This window comes from Anabrus simplex, chromosome 12, assembly GCF_040414725.1.
Source record: "Anabrus simplex isolate iqAnaSimp1 chromosome 12, ASM4041472v1, whole genome shotgun sequence".
Lineage (NCBI taxonomy): Eukaryota > Metazoa > Arthropoda > Insecta > Orthoptera > Tettigoniidae > Anabrus > Anabrus simplex.
The window spans coordinates 44,125,735-44,143,886 of NC_090276.1; the positions used below are offsets into that span (position 1 = coordinate 44,125,735).

General features: G+C 41.6%; 1 protein-coding gene across 1 annotated transcript in view; it reads right to left on the bottom strand.

The window, feature by feature from the left end:
• Nucleotides 1-6,597: 6,597 nt before the first annotated feature.
• LOC136884205 (uncharacterized) overlaps nt 6,598-18,152 on the bottom strand; it is a 37,337-nt gene continuing 25,782 nt past the window's right edge. The window contains exons 3-6 of the mRNA XM_067156258.2: nt 17,261-17,347; nt 16,210-16,290; nt 15,075-15,179; nt 6,598-6,829 (exon numbers count right to left, since the gene is read on the bottom strand). Of these exons, the coding sequence (XP_067012359.2) occupies nt 6,644-6,829; nt 15,075-15,179; nt 16,210-16,290; nt 17,261-17,347 (459 nt within the window). The 3' untranslated portion in view covers nt 6,598-6,643. The remainder of the gene's footprint in view (nt 6,830-15,074; nt 15,180-16,209; nt 16,291-17,260; nt 17,348-18,152) is intronic.

Sequence of the window (18,152 nt, forward strand, 5' to 3'; positions counted from 1 at the left end):
GTCGCAATGGGAATTTAACATTGGACACTTAAGGTAGACCAGTCAGTTTGACATGCATTGCATGTAAGCTTTGGGAAAGCATTCTTTCTGATTATATTAGACATGTTTGCGAAATTAATAACTGGTTTGATAGAAGGCAGTTTGGGTTTAGGAAAGATTATTCCACTGAAGCTCAGTTTGTAAGATTCCAGCAAGATATAGCAGATATCCTGTATTCAAGAGGTCAAATAAACTGTATCGCGATTGACCTGTCTAATGTATTTGATCGGGTGGATCATGGGAGACTACTGGCAAAAATGAGTGCAATTGGACTAGACAAAAGAGTGACTGAATGGGTGGCTATATTTCTAGAAAATATAACTCAGAGAATTAGAGTAGGTGAAGCTTTATCTGTCCATGTAATAATTAAGAGGGGAATTCCCTCACGGCAGTATTATTGGACCTTTATGTTTTCTTATATATATCAATGATATGTGTAAAGAAGTGGAATCAGAGATAGACCTAAGGCTTTTTGCAGATGATGTTATTCTGTACAGAGTAATAAATAAGTTACAAGATTGTGAGCAACTACAAAATGACCTTGCTAATGTTGTGAGATGGACGGTAGGCAATGGTATGCTCATAAACGGGGTTAAAAGTCAGGTTGTGAGTTTTAAAAATAGGAAATGTCCTCTCAGTTTTAATTACTGCGTTGATGGGGTGAAATTTCTTTTTGGGGATGATGGTAAGTATCTGGGTGTTAATATAAGGAAAGATCTTCATTGGGGTAATCACATAAATGTGATTGTAAATAAAGGGTACAGATCGCTGCACATGGTTATGAGGGTATTTAGGGGTTATAGTAAGGATGTAAAGGAGAGAGCATATAAGTCTCTGGTAAGACCCCAACTAGAGTATGGTTCCAGTGTATGGGACCCTCACCAGGATTACTTGATTCAGGAACTGGAAAAAATCCAAAGAAAAGCAGCTCGATTCGTTCTGGGTGATTTCCGACAAAAGAGTAGCGTTACAAAAATGTTGCAAAGTTTGGGCTGGGAAGACTTGGGTGAAATGAGACGAGCTGCTCGACTAAGTGGTATGTTCCGAGCTGTCAGTCGAGAGATGGCGTGGAATAACATTCGTAGACGAATAAGTTTGAGTGGCTTCTTTAAAAGTAGGAAAGATCACAAAATGAAGATAAAGTTGGAATTCAAGAGTACAAACTAGGGCAAATATTCGTTTAAAGGAAGGGGAGTTAGAGATTGGAATAACTTACCAAGAGAATATGTTCAATAAATTTCCAATTTCTTTGCAATCATTCCAGAAAAGGCTAAGAAAACAACAGATTGGGAATCTGAGGATAGCCGGATGACGACAAATATGTAAATACCAAGTGGATGTATTGGAAAATCAAATGCCCCTCAATAAATTGTGCTGGTGTGTGTTATGGATATAAGAAAGCGGTAACAGAGGAGAAATTTATGCGCCACCTGGGCGACTGCCCTAAATGCAGATCAGTAGTGATAGATAAATGAAGTTCCTGCATTGTCTTCCTGTACCAAAATATGAAATAACCAGCTTGTGCATCAAGATAATGTATAGGCTAGTTACAATTATAGACATTTACTTGGCCGCATATTTTAGGTCGGTAGATGCAGAATGGGTCTCGGCCCATAAGTGGCCACGGCTGGTCCGCGGTCCAACAGTTCTGCCAACCAAGCAGAGGAGGGGTTGTCACGGCTGTACCGTGGCTCTGCGCCTCTGTATTCGGGAGACGGGACAGGGCTGGACCTCACGGCTGGCTCCAACCGTCGGCTGTCCTGAGAATGGTTTTCCGTGGTTTTCCATTCTCCTGCACCAAGGCGAATGCCGGGACAGTTCATACTATAGACCATGGCTGCCAGCCCCCTCACCTTCTCCGAGCATCTCCTTCACCGTAATAAATCTCCCGGCCTGAGCGACGGCGTCATCGTCTAAAGGGCCACACAGACGGTCCGTCTTAGCGTCCGTCTTACCTGCGCAGTTCTAAGACGACAGGTAAGACGTACCGTGTGTGGTAGAATTTTCATCCCTGTACCGTCTTAGGCTTGGCTCGAAGTGAATCTGGCAGCGCCTGATTTTTCTGTGCGTGTACAGGTAAGTCGGCGAGCAAGTTGGAGCGTGTGTGGGGTCTTCAGACTTAGCGTCAGTTTTAACCAATTGCTCCTACAGTGCAGTTCGCTCGTAGGACGTAATGTCGGATTTAACAATCATGCCTCGAGCGTTTCTAATAGAATTCATACAGCTATGCCGTTGTAATCCGTGCTTGTGGAAAATCAAAAGTAAAGAGTACACGGTACAAGGTTATTTTTACATGTTTCCAACAACCGCACCCAGACAATTTGGAAAATTCCATTTTCTTTCAAACTGCTGTCCAGTACAAATCCATTCATCTTCTTTTGTTGGAAACTGAAACAAAATAAAATTATTATTATTATTATTATTATTATTATTATTATTATTATTATTATTATTATTATTATTATTATTAAATCATGCAACTAAAATATAATTTAACCCAATGTAATTAATTATATTTTTTGTTTTTAGGTTGGTTGGACGAAGACTTAATTTTTACACTCCGTTATATAATTGTTTCTTATTGTACTCTAAGCATACATTATACCTTGTTTTATATTAAATTAACATGAAATACATTTCCTTTTACCTCGTGCAAGAAACTTATAAATAAATTTTACTTACTTTGAGATACTGATTCTTGCGCACCTTATATATTGCAGAGCAAGTCTCAGGAATGATTACTCCCAAAGACTGGACTGATATCGCAGCGGAAAATTTCAGATCTTCGTAACTTCTACCGGTTGCTAGGAAACGAAGTGTGATGTTGAGTCGTTCATGCGGTGTTATTGCCCGTCTCATTGCATTGTCACTCTTTCTGATATGGGGCGCTACCAAGTGAAGAAGGTATAAATACGTTTCACTGTCCATCCTCAAATAATTGTACCAGTCACCTGGTTCAAGAGTTAAATCTTTCATTAAATTTATATACGACAGTGTATCTCGTTCAACTAACCAAGCTTTTGCCCATTTTGATCAAGCCCTTTTCTTTTTAGCTTTTGATCTTAAAGCTAATGCTAGAGCGGTGTAAATTAGAAGTTCCTCTAGCATGTTATCCGTGCACGAGTAGCGAAAACTGATCGCAAGTCTGACAGCAAAACGGAGCGTCTGTGTCCTCTTCGGTGTTCCGTCTTATCTCTCATCTTAGAACTGCGCAGGCAAGACGGACAGTAAGACGGACCGTCTGTGGGGCCCTTAAGAGGCTGCCTCCCCCTTCAGGGGAGGAATGAAAACATTTTAGTGGAGTGCATATTTTATAACTGATAATTTTAACCAAGACGGACTGCCTGCACAGGAGTCCGATCATAAGGCTGTGATTTATTTCTTCATGCTGAAAACTGCGTCGCACAAATTACAAATAACATTACCATGTTGAGAGTTATATCAGGTTTACATGAAGAAATAACGATTTCTTTTGTGCCAGTGGGTCACACTAATTCCTATTTTGATTGGACTTTTGGTCTCATGAAAAGGAAGTATTGCGTGAAAGATATTGTCTCGGTCATTTAAGAGAGCACCGCTGAGTCAAAACTTAACAAAGCTGTCATCATCGGAAAATAAACTGGCAAGCTATTAATAAATATGCATGACTGGCAACATGATTAGAAAAAGAGTTACTTAGATCACATCTTTCAGTCATTTTACTGTGAAAAGGAATATACCGGGGGTCATTGGATGTCAACAAAAATTAGACTGTTCAAACGTAATTGGGGAAGATTTGCGAGGCAGTGGTCTGTGGAACATTCTCACACCCGTAGACCAGGCTCCGGACGTCCGCGTAGTACAGACGCACGTCAGATGGACGCATTGTGCCAGCAGCGGTGACCGACCGAACATCATCGAGGAATGAAACCCGCTCGCATGTTGCACCTGCTGTCATCAAGGACCATTGGGAACCATCTGCTTTCAGTAGGATTACGACCGCGTGTACCTCTGGCCAGGCTACCACTGACATCACGACACCGCCGAGCACGGCTATTCTGGTGTCGACTGAAGAGGGGCACAGGGCTCTGTTGTCTTCAGTGATGAGAGTAGGTTCTGTCTGTATGCAAGTGATGGACATACAGCTGTACGGCGTAGACCTGGTGAGCGGCCATATCCAGAGTGCATTCACCCACGACACCGCCGAGCACGGCTATTCTGGTGTCGACTGAAGAGGGGCACAGGGCTCTGTTGTCTTCAGTGATGAGAGTAGGTTCTGTCTGTATGCAAGTGATGGGCATACAGGTGTACGGCGTAGACCTGGTGAGCGGCCTATTCCAGAGTACATTCGCCCACGACACTCACGTTCCACCCCAGACTTCTAGTCATGACAGTCATGACATAGTGCAAGTTACAGCTTGCAGTCACAGTTGGTATTTCTGCGGAGATATGTAACCAGTGCGTGCTATATTGCACAGGTTGTTGTCCCCGCGCTACTCAATTTCTTCGAGAGTAGGGTTGCCCATACGTCCTGAAAAAGCGGGATTGTCCTGAATTTGAGCATGTGTCCCGACGTCCTGACTGAATTTTAAGAAATCCCTAAATGTCCTGAATTTTTAAAATCAGAGCAAGTTATTTAACATTTTGCTGAATTCACAATGGACAGATGACAAGAAATAGACTGAAAGCAAAATCTGTTATATCATTGTTATTGCTGCAATACAATTTTAAAGAAATATCTTGCCATTACATTTAAAAAAAATTATGAGTTGCTCAAAAGTGTGTCAAATTAAGAAACGTATGGTTGGTGTCAGCATCACGGCAGTTCTGTATCATAAATATCTTTAAAGCAAAGCTAATACATATTGTTTTTAATTTTCATTTACTCGTGTTATTGAAAAATGAGTAATTCCACATGGGCTGTCCTATCTGTTACTTAAAAATCTATGCAAATAACATTGGATATGATATAATTTTGCAGTGGTCTGTAAAGTAGGGATTTTACTTAAATTATGATTTCTTATTGTTTCTCTATTTTATTTTAAACATTAACATCGTGTAACAAGTGGGTCTTTTGGTATCGCACGGGGCAGTTCACGTGGAATTACCCAAACACACTCGTTGGAACTACAGGCGCCAACTTTTGGTCTTGAGCACGCGGGCAAGTGCTCCTGTGGAGTCGGCGCCTATAGTTGGAACTTGCAGACAGGACACGAGAGCGGAAAAGCGGCCCGCACTCTACAGAAGAAAAGTAATAATGTATATATAATAGGATGTGTGTATATATGTGTATATATTTACAGAGACAAGTGTGTGACACCAACACCGCAAAGAAGGGACGTCATCAGGCGGGAAAGAAGATGCCCCTTACAACAAGTAAGGCTTGGCACTAATCCCCTTCTCCTTAAAAGGAGACTTGGCACCAGGGACTGCTGGCTGCTGGACCAAGGGACTAACCTGTGGCCCAAAGCCCAGACGCCAGCGGACCCGAGCCGCACCAGGCAGTGACAAGTACGACTGATCCCCCATAATAATTGACAAAAGCTAGGTTAATCGTTATGATTGCATGACACATATTCCTAACTAACACAACCTCTGGTCTTTATCCAGCCCACATCCTTGCATGTGCTATCAAAAGATGTCAGGTTTTACATGCAGGCTCTTTCTTCTTTCTGCCTATGTGGTTTTTCCCTGACCCTTCAATACCATACACCAATACCATATACCTAACACAATCTCGCCTGGTAACGTGTCCGACATGGAAACAGGCAGATACTCCTTGTATCACTTCCCACTCTACCCAGCTATCTCTTTTCTACTTAGAAATTAATAGCATGTCGGAGGCCATGTAGATTGAGTCGATGGTCACGACGGGGGAGCGGGCTACGGGGGCCCCCCGTAACAAAAAAAAAAAAAGATGTTGGTGTCCTGAATTTCATCCTGAACCTTATGGCAACCCTATTCGAGAGGAAGGTGTGTGGTTTCTCAGCTGGACCATGTACGTCCACATACAGCTGCTGCGATGCAAAGTATTCTACGTGATGTACAACAACTGCCCTGGACAGCAAGAATACTGGATCTCTCGCCAATTGAACACGTTTGGGACATTATGAAGCGGGAACTTACGCATTCTGCACAGCCTGAAAGGACCATTGCCGAATTGCATCAAAAGGTGCAGGATGCTTGGGACAATCTATTTTAGGATGACATTTGGCACCTTTATGATCATTTGCATACGCGAATAGACGCCTGTATTCCCGCCAGACGGGAGTACACTGTGTGTTAATGCGACAATCTGGGCACTCTTTACTGTGACATGTGAGTTTCATTTGGTCTGAATTTGTAATCATATACTCATGCAGTGATGAACTACCTGTCGCATTGCTTGTGAATAAAGTGACCTTGTCCTTGAGGATGTTGCATGTTTCTTCCGGCAGTATACATTGTCAAACAGCAGTTAATTAAAAGTAGCCTCGTATTTAAAAGCAGACTTACTCATGCTTCAGTATCTACAAGAATAAGGTTAACATTTATCATCAGACAGTTCCAAGGTTTCAGGTAAGAAAGATGGTAAGACAATTTTAGGATACAACATTAATGAATCCAATTTATTGTTTATAAACTATTATACAGTTTCATTATCTATGCTACTGCAGTCACACTGAGGTTCTTGTGGCTCATGGTACGCATTGTTGATACAAACGTTCTCATTGTTGATGCCATAGGACAAGAAGGTAGTCAAAAGTCCATCACTGTCTGCTTTCGCCAGAGCAGGATACCTTGGGCTAGATTCATACTGCTGCTTGAATTTCTGGAAAATATAACATATTTGATTTCAACATTTCAAATCACAATTTCATTTCAGTCATGGCCAATAAGAGTTTTGTCTGTATATTGCTCAGAATTTAAAAGTAATTGTATTTCTGTATCGGTCATGTCCATAGTAATAAGGAAATGCACTTTTTAATTTTGCATCATCTCTGTCTGTCTGTACGCACACCACGAGAAAATGGCTCAAGAGAATTGAACGAAAATCAGTATATAAAGTCGGGGAATGAAACACTACAATCTAGTTATTCACGCTGAGTGAAATGGTGGTTTACGAGAAGGCTTAAACTTTAATTCTCAAATTATATGTTACTAGTGGTCCTATAGATAAATACTACTTAACTGAAGTTATATAGAATTATATTTTCGATCATTTATGTCTCATGCAGTTTTACCGTACCGGCTATGATAACAGAGATATTCATGAATTTCGATATTTGTTGCGAAAGTGAAAATCAACGGCGAACTAGACGAGAATGGTCGAACAGAATTTAATTAAAATCGGTATGTAAAGTCAGGGAATAATTCACTACAGTCTAAGCTATAAATAATTTTATTCATGCAGGATGAAATTGTAGTTTAGGAGAAGGTGCATAAAATTTAATTTTTAAATACCTATGTTATTGGTCCTATCGGGAGCAAAGCAAGCAAAGCAAAGTCACCTCAGTACAGGTCATGAAGGCCCTTGGAGGAGTGGAAGGTAAAGGCTTCCACCATTGTTAACCTCGGCACGTGATGGGGTGGAGTGGTTAGCTCTACGCCCGGCCGCCTCTGACCCCAGGAATTAACCTGGTACTCATTTTTGGTGTAGGCTGAGTGAACCCCAGGGCTCGTTTCTTAAATTGTACGACTTCCTGATGAGGATTCGAACCCACGTCCTTCCAGGCGAACCGAGCACGCCTTTACCGCCTCGGCCAGGCAGCCCGTGTCCTATCGGGAAGTTCTACATAATAAAGTTATAGCGAATACAATTTCCGATCATGTCTTACACGGTTTTATATTATTATTATTATTATTATTATTATTATTATTATTATTATTATTATTATTATTATTATTATTATTATTATTGTAGTTGTTTTTATGCCCCACTAACTACTTTCGTCGGTTTTTGGAGGCGCCGAGGTGCCGGACTTCAGTCCCGCAGGAGTTCTTTTACGTACCAGTAAATCTACCGACACCAGGCTGACGTATTTGAGCACCTTCAAATGCATAATGGCACCATGTAACACATGGTAGTTTTTTTTTCCACTGTTGCGATTTAGTTTACGCGATCCTCGCTGTGTGGTCCGTCTATGCTACGCCGTAACTCTGCGCTGCTGTCGAATAAACTGACCTGTCGAGGCTGAGTGGACCCCGTTCCAGCCCCCGAACCACTTTTCAAATTTCGTGGCAGAGCTGGAAATCGAAACCGGGCCTCCGGGGCTGGCAGCTAGGTGGTAGTGGGTGATTATTGTTTTAAGAGGAAGTACAACGAGGCAACCATCCTCTATATAACACTAATCAGAGAGAAAAAATGGAAGGGATCCGACACTTCGAAATATGAAGATATCGGCCAAAGAAAGACAAGGGCCACCAAGGGCGTAAAAATGAGACTCCCTAAGCCTCGAATTCTCTAATATCGTCGGGGTCGGAAAAGAACAAGATTGAACAAGGGAGGTTGAATAGGATAGACGGAAGTGAGGAGCCTGGCACAAGCAGAAACAAAACTAGGACTCAGCTAAGGTCCCCGTGGTTGCCAACCAACATTCAGAGCCCCTGTGGCACCATTTAGTCACCTCTTAAGACAGGCAGGGGCTACCGTGGGTATTATTCTACCTCCCCCACCCACAGGGGGAGGTGGCAGCTAATCACACTAACCACTACACTACAGAGGCCGACTTATTGTACTTAATACATTCCAAGACAAAACATTAACAATGCTCCAAGATTCCTAAACACAATTACGGCAGAATCAGTGTCTGACTCCTTGGCTGAATGGTCCGAGGGTCCCGGGTTCAATTCCAGGCCTGGTCGGGGATTTTAATCGCGTCTGATTAATTCTTCTGGCTCAGGGACTGGGTTTTTGTGTTTGTCCCAAACGTTTCCTCTTCATATTCAGAAAGCACACTACACTACCAACCACCACAGAAACACCCAATAGTGATTTCATTCCTCCACATTGGGTTGGCGTCAGGAAGGGCATCCAGTCGTGAAACAGGGACAACTCCAAATGTGCTACGCAGTTCGCACCCGCGACTCCACAGATGTGGGAAAAGTGGTAAAATAATAGAAGAAGAATACGGCAGAATCAGTAGAGTGAATACATTCAAGTAATTAGGGGAAATAATCCAAATGGCTTAGATAAAGAATCAAGAAAAAGTATCTTGGCTTATCAACTAATAAAACACATGTACGATAAAAAGCACTCTCAGTTAAAACGAAAATCCAACATTAAAACACTGTCATAAAACCGGACTGCCTTTAGGCACGAGAATGTTTAGTCTTAAAAGAAAAAAGAAAAAAAAGATGAGAAACTGAAGAATTAGAGAAAAAGGAAATACTTGGATCAAGAGAATTTGGGAGTACTTGGATGAGAAGAAGTAATAAAGAACTTGATAGCCAAGCTGAAAAAATCAGATGCTCTTGGAATCGGAGGAATTTCTTTTTTAATAGCCGCTTGATTCGACTGAGAGAGGCTCTGGAAGGTGTAGATGATGGCATTTCTAGAAATGGGGTAATTTTAACAACTTCAGATATGCTGATGACACCATACTACTCCCTGATAGTGCAGAAGGACTGCAAAGAGTAGTTGATCGAATTGTGTCAGTGAAAGATATGGAATGCGTATTAACACACAGAAAAAAATGAGTGTTGATAAATAAGAGATGTGATAAATATGTCAGTGGGAAATAACTATTAAGAGTACAGAGGATAGATTACTTAAACAAGGGATGGGACCAATATCAAGAAATACAAATCCGAATTGAGAAAGCACAAGTAGCATTCTATCGGATGAAGAAAGGTGGTGGTGGTGATTATTGTTTTAAGAGGAAGTACAATTAGGCAACCATCCTCTATATAACACTAATCAGAGGGGAAAAATGGAAGGCATCCGACACCTCGAAAATTGAAGATATCGGCCAAAGGAAGACAAGGGCCACGAAGGGCGTGAAAATGAAAGACTCCCTAGCCCTCGCAAACCTAATAGCGGCGGGGTCGTAAAAGAACAAGAGTTGACCAAGGGAGGTCGGATAGGATAGATGAAAGTGAGGAGCCTGGCACAAGTAAGTGGAAGCAATGCCAGGACACAGCTAAGGGCCCCGTAGTCGCCAACCCACGCTCCAAAGTTCAGAGCCCCTGGGGCCCCTTTTAGTCGCCTCTTACGACAGGCAGGGGATACCGTGTGTGTTATTCTACCGCCCCCACCCACAGGGGGCGGATGAAGAAAGTATTGTACAATCTGAACTTAAAAACCTTCGTCTTCGAACCCAAATCCTTAAGTGTTACGTATTCTCCACTTTGTATTACGGTTCGGAGTCTTAGACACCCACGTCCGTAATAATAATGTCCGGCTCCATGGCTAAATGGTTAGCGTGCTGGCCTTTGGTCACTGGGGTCCCGGGTTCGATTCCCGGTAGGGTCGGGAATTTTAACCATCATTGGTTAATTTCTCTGGCACGGGGGCTGGGTGTATGTGTCGTCTTCATCATCATTTCATCCTTATCACGACGTGCAGGTCGCCTACGGGAGTCAAGCCAAAAGACCTGCACCTGGCGAGCCGAACTTGTCCTCGGACACTCCCGGTACTAAAAGCCATACGCCATTTCAAACGGTTAAATGCCTTTGAGCTCTCGTGTTATCGTCGTATGTTCGTTCGTAATCTGTTTACACTCCAGGGTCGGTTTTTCCCTCGGACTCAGCGAAGGATCCCACCTCTAGGGCAGTGTCCTGGAGCTTCAGACTCTGGGTCGGGGGATACATCTGGGAGAATGACCAGTACCTCGCCCAGGCGGCCTCACCTGCTATGCTGAACAGGGGCCTTGTGAGGGGATGGGAAGTTTGGAAGGGATAGACAAGGAAGAGGGAAGGAAACGGCCGTGGCCTTAAGTTAGGTACCATCCCGGCATTTGCCTGGAGGAGAAGTGGGAAACCACGGAAAACCACTTCCAGGATGGCTGAGGAGGGAATCGAAACCCCTACCTCCCGAAGCTGAGTGGACGCTGTTCCAGCCCTCGCACCACTTTTCAAATTTCGTGGCAGAGCTGGGATTCGAACCCGGGCTTCTGGGGGAGACAGCTAATCACACTAACCACTACACCACAGAGGCGGACATCGTCGTACGTATGCTCAGAATATCTTGGATCTGTGGTTACATCACATAACGAATGTCGTAGTTATCCAGAGCGTGATTAAAAAATTAGAAGTAAGAAAGACCTCCGCCGGTGTTCCAATTCATCATCAACTGGCTTATTTAGAGCAGCTGTTATTAGGGAGGTTTGGACCAGATTGACCGCCAACGTCCATTGAGGATATGTCACCTCCCAAAAGAAGGAGAATAATAATAATAATAAGAAGGTCCAAATGAACCCTGAAAGACTGATAAAAATTATTTCACCATCTTGATAAAAATCCCGAAACGCAAATAAGTTGGTTCATCGAAGTGAAAAAGCATTTAGCAGAAATGAGGGATACGAGAGCAGAAATTCTAGACAGGCTTACATTTCGCAATAGGATTAGACAGTTCTGGGGCTTTCAGGAGAAGACAGAAAACGTGCAACTGTCTGGACTGATGAAGCAAGAAAAGAACACATTGAAAGAATTAAGACATACTGGAGAGACCAAAAATCACGGAGAGAAAATTATGAGGAAGTTATTTAACGAGGTTCATAGATGGCCGAAACCGAAGATTTTGCTTGAGAAAGATATCATTTAATTAAAAAGGAAATGACACGTTTCTTTCTTGAAACGACATCATCAGATTGTTTCAAATGAGGTCGTCCACTATAAACGAAAAATAATGAGGGTTCTGTCCGTAGTTCCTGGTTGTCCGTGGCTGGGAGTGAAGGGTTTCCTTTTCTTTTCATGCAAGCATGAATTCTGTCGATTTCATTCATTCCTCTACTCATGCAGTTATGAATGCTTTCTCCACAGTTGGAAGTTATCTGTGAATGGGAGAGAAGAGTTTTATTCATTCATTCATTCATTCATTCATTCATGCATAATGTCTGTTGAATATGGAGGAGAACTCTGTATAGACTTATGCCATACATATAAACTGAATATTGGTTTTACGTCCCAGTAACTATTTTACTGTTTCGTGGATGCCAAGGTGACGGAATTTTGCCCTGCTGGTTTTCTTTTATGTGCAGGTAAATCTACCTACACGAGGCTGGTTATTTGAGCATCTTCAGAAAACATCGGGGTAAGCAGAGGGTCTTCCCTACCAACTTGGCCCCTGAAGTCCAGCGTTGTTACCATCTGAACCGATCTCTAGATAGGTTGCGCTCGGGTGTTACCAAGTGCAAGACCAATCCGCACAAGCGGGGATATTTGGTGGATTCTTTCTGTGGCTGAGATGAAGTTCAGACTACGGCCCATCAGCTCTGTCCTGCCACATTTACTGAGAAAAAGCTGTCTGAGGCGACAAGAATGCACTCGACGTTGCTAATTTCTAGTGCACCACAATATGAACCTTTGGCGCACAATTTGGGCCGATTGTACAAATGATGACTAGTTTTTAGCCTTAGACAACGTCTATCTAAACAATGTCTAAGTCGATTACGATCTTCGATGCATAAACAATGTTAAGCTGGTGTTTAGCTAGACGTCGTTTAAAAAAGTTTCAGTATTGTTTCGAAAATGGAAACAGAAGTATCTTTCAAACAATTGCTTGTCTCAACCAATGAAATTCCTCGATGCGTGCGTCAAATGTTAGTCAGCTGTCGTCTTCTTACACATTACTCAAATATGGCTAAGCATGACTTGCCCACAGATATCGCTTTCGATAGAAATAAAATCACATTGACACTAAAGCGACACGCCACCGTACGAGGAAGTGTAGCTTTGATTGTAGTGTTGTTGCGATGAGTGTCATCTAAATTAGCTTCTGGGAAGGGAAGATAAAACTATATTATTGCTTAACTGAATGAGTTATACGGGACATATCGATGTAGCTTGCATTCTAGAGATCATGGGTTCGAAACGCACCATCGGGAGTCCTGAAGATTGCTTTCCGTAGTTTCCCCATTTTTGCAACAAGCAAATACTGGGGCTGTTATTATGGCTACAGACCTTGTTTCCAAGTTCTTGCCTTTTCCTATCTCATAGTTTTCGAAAACGTACTTGAATTAGCGCGACGATTACCCGCAAAAAAAGTCATACACATAAACCTACTTTTTAGTGCCACTATTATGTGTGCTTACTTGGCAGTAAATGTAATAATTTAATCCCTCCCGTTTGATGTATGTGACAGTCCTCTGACGATCACGACAAGTTATTCTGATATGGATATAGTCGAAGTGACCTATAATTACGAGGAAATTATCCCAAATATAATAAAATTACCGGTCACCAAGAATTAGATTCAAGTTGACAGTTATCGGACTGTCGCTTGTATCATATGCTTCATGGTTCACAACCTTCGGTTATTATTCACTCCTAAAATTTGAGGTTAAACAGTGTTCTCGACAGTGTTTAAACATGGCGGGTTGAAGATCAGTTTTAGACAGTGCCTAAGTGATAAAAAGAAATAGGGGCGATTGCAGAAACGATGACTAGTTTTAAGCCTTAGACATCGTCTACATAAACAACGTCTAAATCATTCACGATCTTCCATTGCATAAACAATGTTCAGTCGATGTTTAACTAGACATCCCTTAAAGTTTCAATTTTGGTTTGAAAATGGAGACAGAAGTATCTTTCATGCAACTCTTTGCTTGTCGCAACCAATGAAATTCGTCGGTACGCGCGCCGAACGCCAGTCAGCTGTTTGTCTTCCTACACATTACTCAAATATGGCTGAGCATGGCTTGCCCACAGATAAGAGTATCGCTTTGGGTGCAAATTAAATCTCATAATATTATCGACACTAAAGCGACATGCCACCGTACGGGGAAGTGTAGCTTACGCTTTCATTGTTACAGTGAGTGTAATTTACTCATAAATACAGTAGCTTCGACGAAGAGAAGATGAAGCAGTAGTAATGTGTAACCGAGTGTGTTGTACGGGCCATATAGATGTAGCTTGCATTCTGGAGATCGTGGATTCGAAACGCATCATCGGCAGCCGTGAAGATTGTTTTCCATAGTTTCCCTATTTTTACACCAGGCAAATACTAGGGCTGTTATTATGGCCACGGCTCTTCTTCCCCAGTCCTCTTTAAACGATTATCACCACCACTTGCCTTTTTCTATCTGATAGTTGCCGAAAACCTATGCGATTATATATATGTATATATAAATCCCATACAACCTACTTTTTTAGTTTTCACTATTATGTGTGTTTATTTGGCAGTAAATATAAGTGAATCTGTCCCGGTTGATGTATGTGACAGCCCTCAGACAATTAGGACACGTAATTCTGATATGTATGTAGTCGAAGTGACCTATAATTCCATGGAAATTACCCCTTGTATATAATAAAATATATCGATTGCCAAGAATTTATTCAAGTTGACAGTTACCGGACTGTCACTTTGTCAGTCTCAAGAAACAAGTCTCTCGTAAAGCGAAACCTTATTTTATGATTATCTCCCCGTGCATGTCAAACGAATTGCTGCGATTTAGCAGCGGGCGACCCACAGAGAGGCCGTCGGACTAACCTTTCTTACCGGAATCGTCTCAACATGATAATACAAATTACGTATTTCACGGTAACGTACATAACCTCTGATTGTGATTCACTCCTGTCATTTGAGGTTAAACAGTGCTCTCGGCAGTGTTTAAACATGACCGGTTGAACATCGGTTTTAGAGAGTGTCTAAGTGATAAATAACGTCTCTGCAATGCGACAGCCATACTTAGGCAGTGTTTAACCGTAGACATAGTCTAAATGCCGTTTCTGCAATCGGCCCATAACGTCTTTGCAATGCAGCAGCCATACTTAGACATTGTTTAACCGTAAACATTGTCTGAATACCGTTTCTGAAGACATTTTTATACTGCTTCTGACACGATATAAATAAATAAAAACCTGAACCGATCGGCTTTACCCCTACAAGTTAATTGAAATTAATAACGTCAACTTACTCTGTCATAACAATATGCTCTACATAGGATACAATTTGTTGTCAGTATATATTCTTCATACTCGTCGTCAGTTTTTTGCTTGGCCTCTTCTTTGCACTCGATAATCTGAAATATTTAAAGAGACAAGTTTTTACATGTTTTTTTATAATGTTCCTTCAATCATTATCTGCTTTATGAAATACCAAATTAACTATACATTAGGGTTATATCGCGCATTCCTATCTACGAAATGTCACTCTAAAATTTGTCACAAATGGAACATAATAATAGCTCTTACATAGCTGAAGTCTAAAATCTGCGGTAAATTAAGAAATATTTTATTTTTGGTGAATATTATGTATACCTACTTTACTACTTTACAAGTACTTTTGGTTCTACGGTCACAGTAACACACGTATGTCTTTTGTTTGTCTTACACTTTCAACAATTTCGTGTGTGATGTCTGTGTTCACTGAAGTTCTTTGCTTTCGTTTTATTGCTTCAGGTGTCAATGACATCATTTCCTGAATTGTATCTTGTATATGCAAGATTTAATAGGCGACAAAAAGCTATGGCCCATGTACATAAGAAGAATTTTGTGGACTAGTGATTTATTGGTCCAGGGATCATGCTATTTTCGTTCGAACAAAAAAATATTTATTGGTCCAGGGATCATGCTATTTTTCTTATCGTGAAAGCTATTGATCTCCATTTTGCTGTTTCAACTGGCCGCTCTAGTCATATGGACAAAGATAATGAGAGTCCACAGACATAGCACTTCCATTTCCCGGTGCTAGCTCTGGACCTGAAGAAAGTAACAAAAGACGGCACCAGCAGCGAAATACGACATAAAGGTGTCCTGTACACAGGCCTTAAGTATGTACTCCTATTTCTCTAATAACGACGGTATTTCTTAATTTACCGCAGATTTTTCACTTCAAGCAATTATTATGTTCTATTTGTGACAAATTTTGCAGTGACATTTCGTAGATAGGAATGCGCGATGTAACCATACATTAGATTTATAAACAGGAATTTCATAAATGCAAATCTACTTTGCTGCAAATAATTGGTTACTTCAAACTTAAGTGCTTTAACCGGTCAGACTTTTAGTTATTTACTATAATAATCTTTAATTAAATCGCAATATAATTACCGGCATCATGCGACTTCCTTTCCGGATACACTGGTCGAAGTCACAAAATGCACTAGTTCCATTTCCTTCTTCAAGCTTCTCCTGCAAATAACGAAAAGCATTGTGTCAAGAGGAGCAAAATCCATTTGTTTTCAAAATTAAGATGGCGACAATACTGGGTTCTACATTCATCCCTTTTAAAAAACACGTGCGAAGAACGAGTGCTTAAGCCAGTGTACTAGAGTTGGGTCGTTCATGAACTAAGTAGTTCATTGAACGAAGTGCCGCGAGAGCTCTTTCCATGAAGACAGCACAAATGAACGAACACAAATGAACGACTTCGTTCATGTGAACGTCATCGTTCATTGAACGAAGTGCCGCGAGAGCTCTTTCCATGAAGACAGCACAAATGAACGAACACAAATGAACGACTTCGTTCATGTGAACGTCATCGTTCATTGAACGAAGTGCCGCGAGAGCTCTTTCCATGAAGACAGCACAAATGAACTACCTCGTTCATTTGAACGCACTGCCTGCTCGATCTGCATCCGATGGCTGTTTAAGCAGCCGTCGGATGCAGATCGAGCAGGCAGTGTTTGAACGGCAAATAAGCTTGCACACGAATGGCCAATGGCGTGCCGTGTTAATGGTCACGTGACAGCACATCTCACACTTCGCAACTGGGGGAGAAGGAGTTATACAAAATCAGAAAGTTTATCTGTCTCTCCTTCTCTCGTAGATACCGTTTCTTCACTTAGGCAGACTGCCGGTGGCATTGTTTAACTGTTTTCTGTTCGTGCTCATAATAAACAAACTCGTTCATTTGAATGAAGTGCCGCGAGGACAGTTTCTATGACATCACCTCATGAACTACCTCGTTCATTTGAACGACTCAAGGCTATGAACTGTATCTAATGAACTAGTTCAAGCAAATGAAATAACTGGACCCATCCCTACAGTGTACCGTTCATAAGACAAATAGATGCTCATACTAGCTGGGATTCCTGTTGGTTACATTAGTTTCCAGTGGAACAGCAATAAAAGCTAAACATCGGACTGATTAAAAACTTACCCAAAGCGCGTTGCCACAGTCTTCGAACTTGGTTGATTTCAAGTAAAGCGATGGACAATCGGTGTATGGGCCAGAGAATTCAGGGTCCTGAAACAGTAAAATATGGTGCTGTAGTGTTTGGCTCTTAAATGGAAATTAAGTGTACCTTGACGTGAAAAACATCAAAATATTCACTTGATAGTTAAATGGTGAAGTATAGTGGGCAGGCAGGGATGAAATGGCTTCATAGAGTAGTAAAATTAGCTTGGAGTGTTGGTAAGGTACCTTCAGATTGGACAAAAGCAGTAATTGCACCTATCTACAAGGAAGAGAACAGGAAGGATTGCAACAACTAGCGAGGTATCTCATTGATTAGTATACCAGGCAAAGTATTCACTGGCATCTTGGAAGGGCGGGTGCGATCAGTCGTTGAGAGGAAGTTGGATGAAAACCAGTGTGGTTTCAGACCACAGAGAGGCTGTCCGGATCAGATTTTCAGTATGCGCCAGATAATTGAAAATACTATGAGAAGAATAGGTAGTTGTGTATATGTAGATCTAGAGAAAGCATATGACAAGGTACCGAGGGAAAAGATGCTCTCCATACTGGGGGACTATGTAATTAAAGGTAGATTATTAAGATCAATCAAAGGCATTTATGTTGACAATTGGACTTCAGTGAGAATTGACGGTAGAATGAGTTCTTGGTTCAGGGTTCTTACAGGGATTAGACAAGGCTGTAATCTTTCACCTTTGCTGTTCGTAGTTTACATGGATCATCTGCTGAAAGGTATAAAATGGCTGGGAGAGATTCAGTTAGGTGGAAATGTAGTAAGCAGTCTGGCCTATGCTGACGACTTCGTCTTAATGGCAGATTGTGCCGAAAGCCTGCAGTCTAATATCTTGGAACTTGA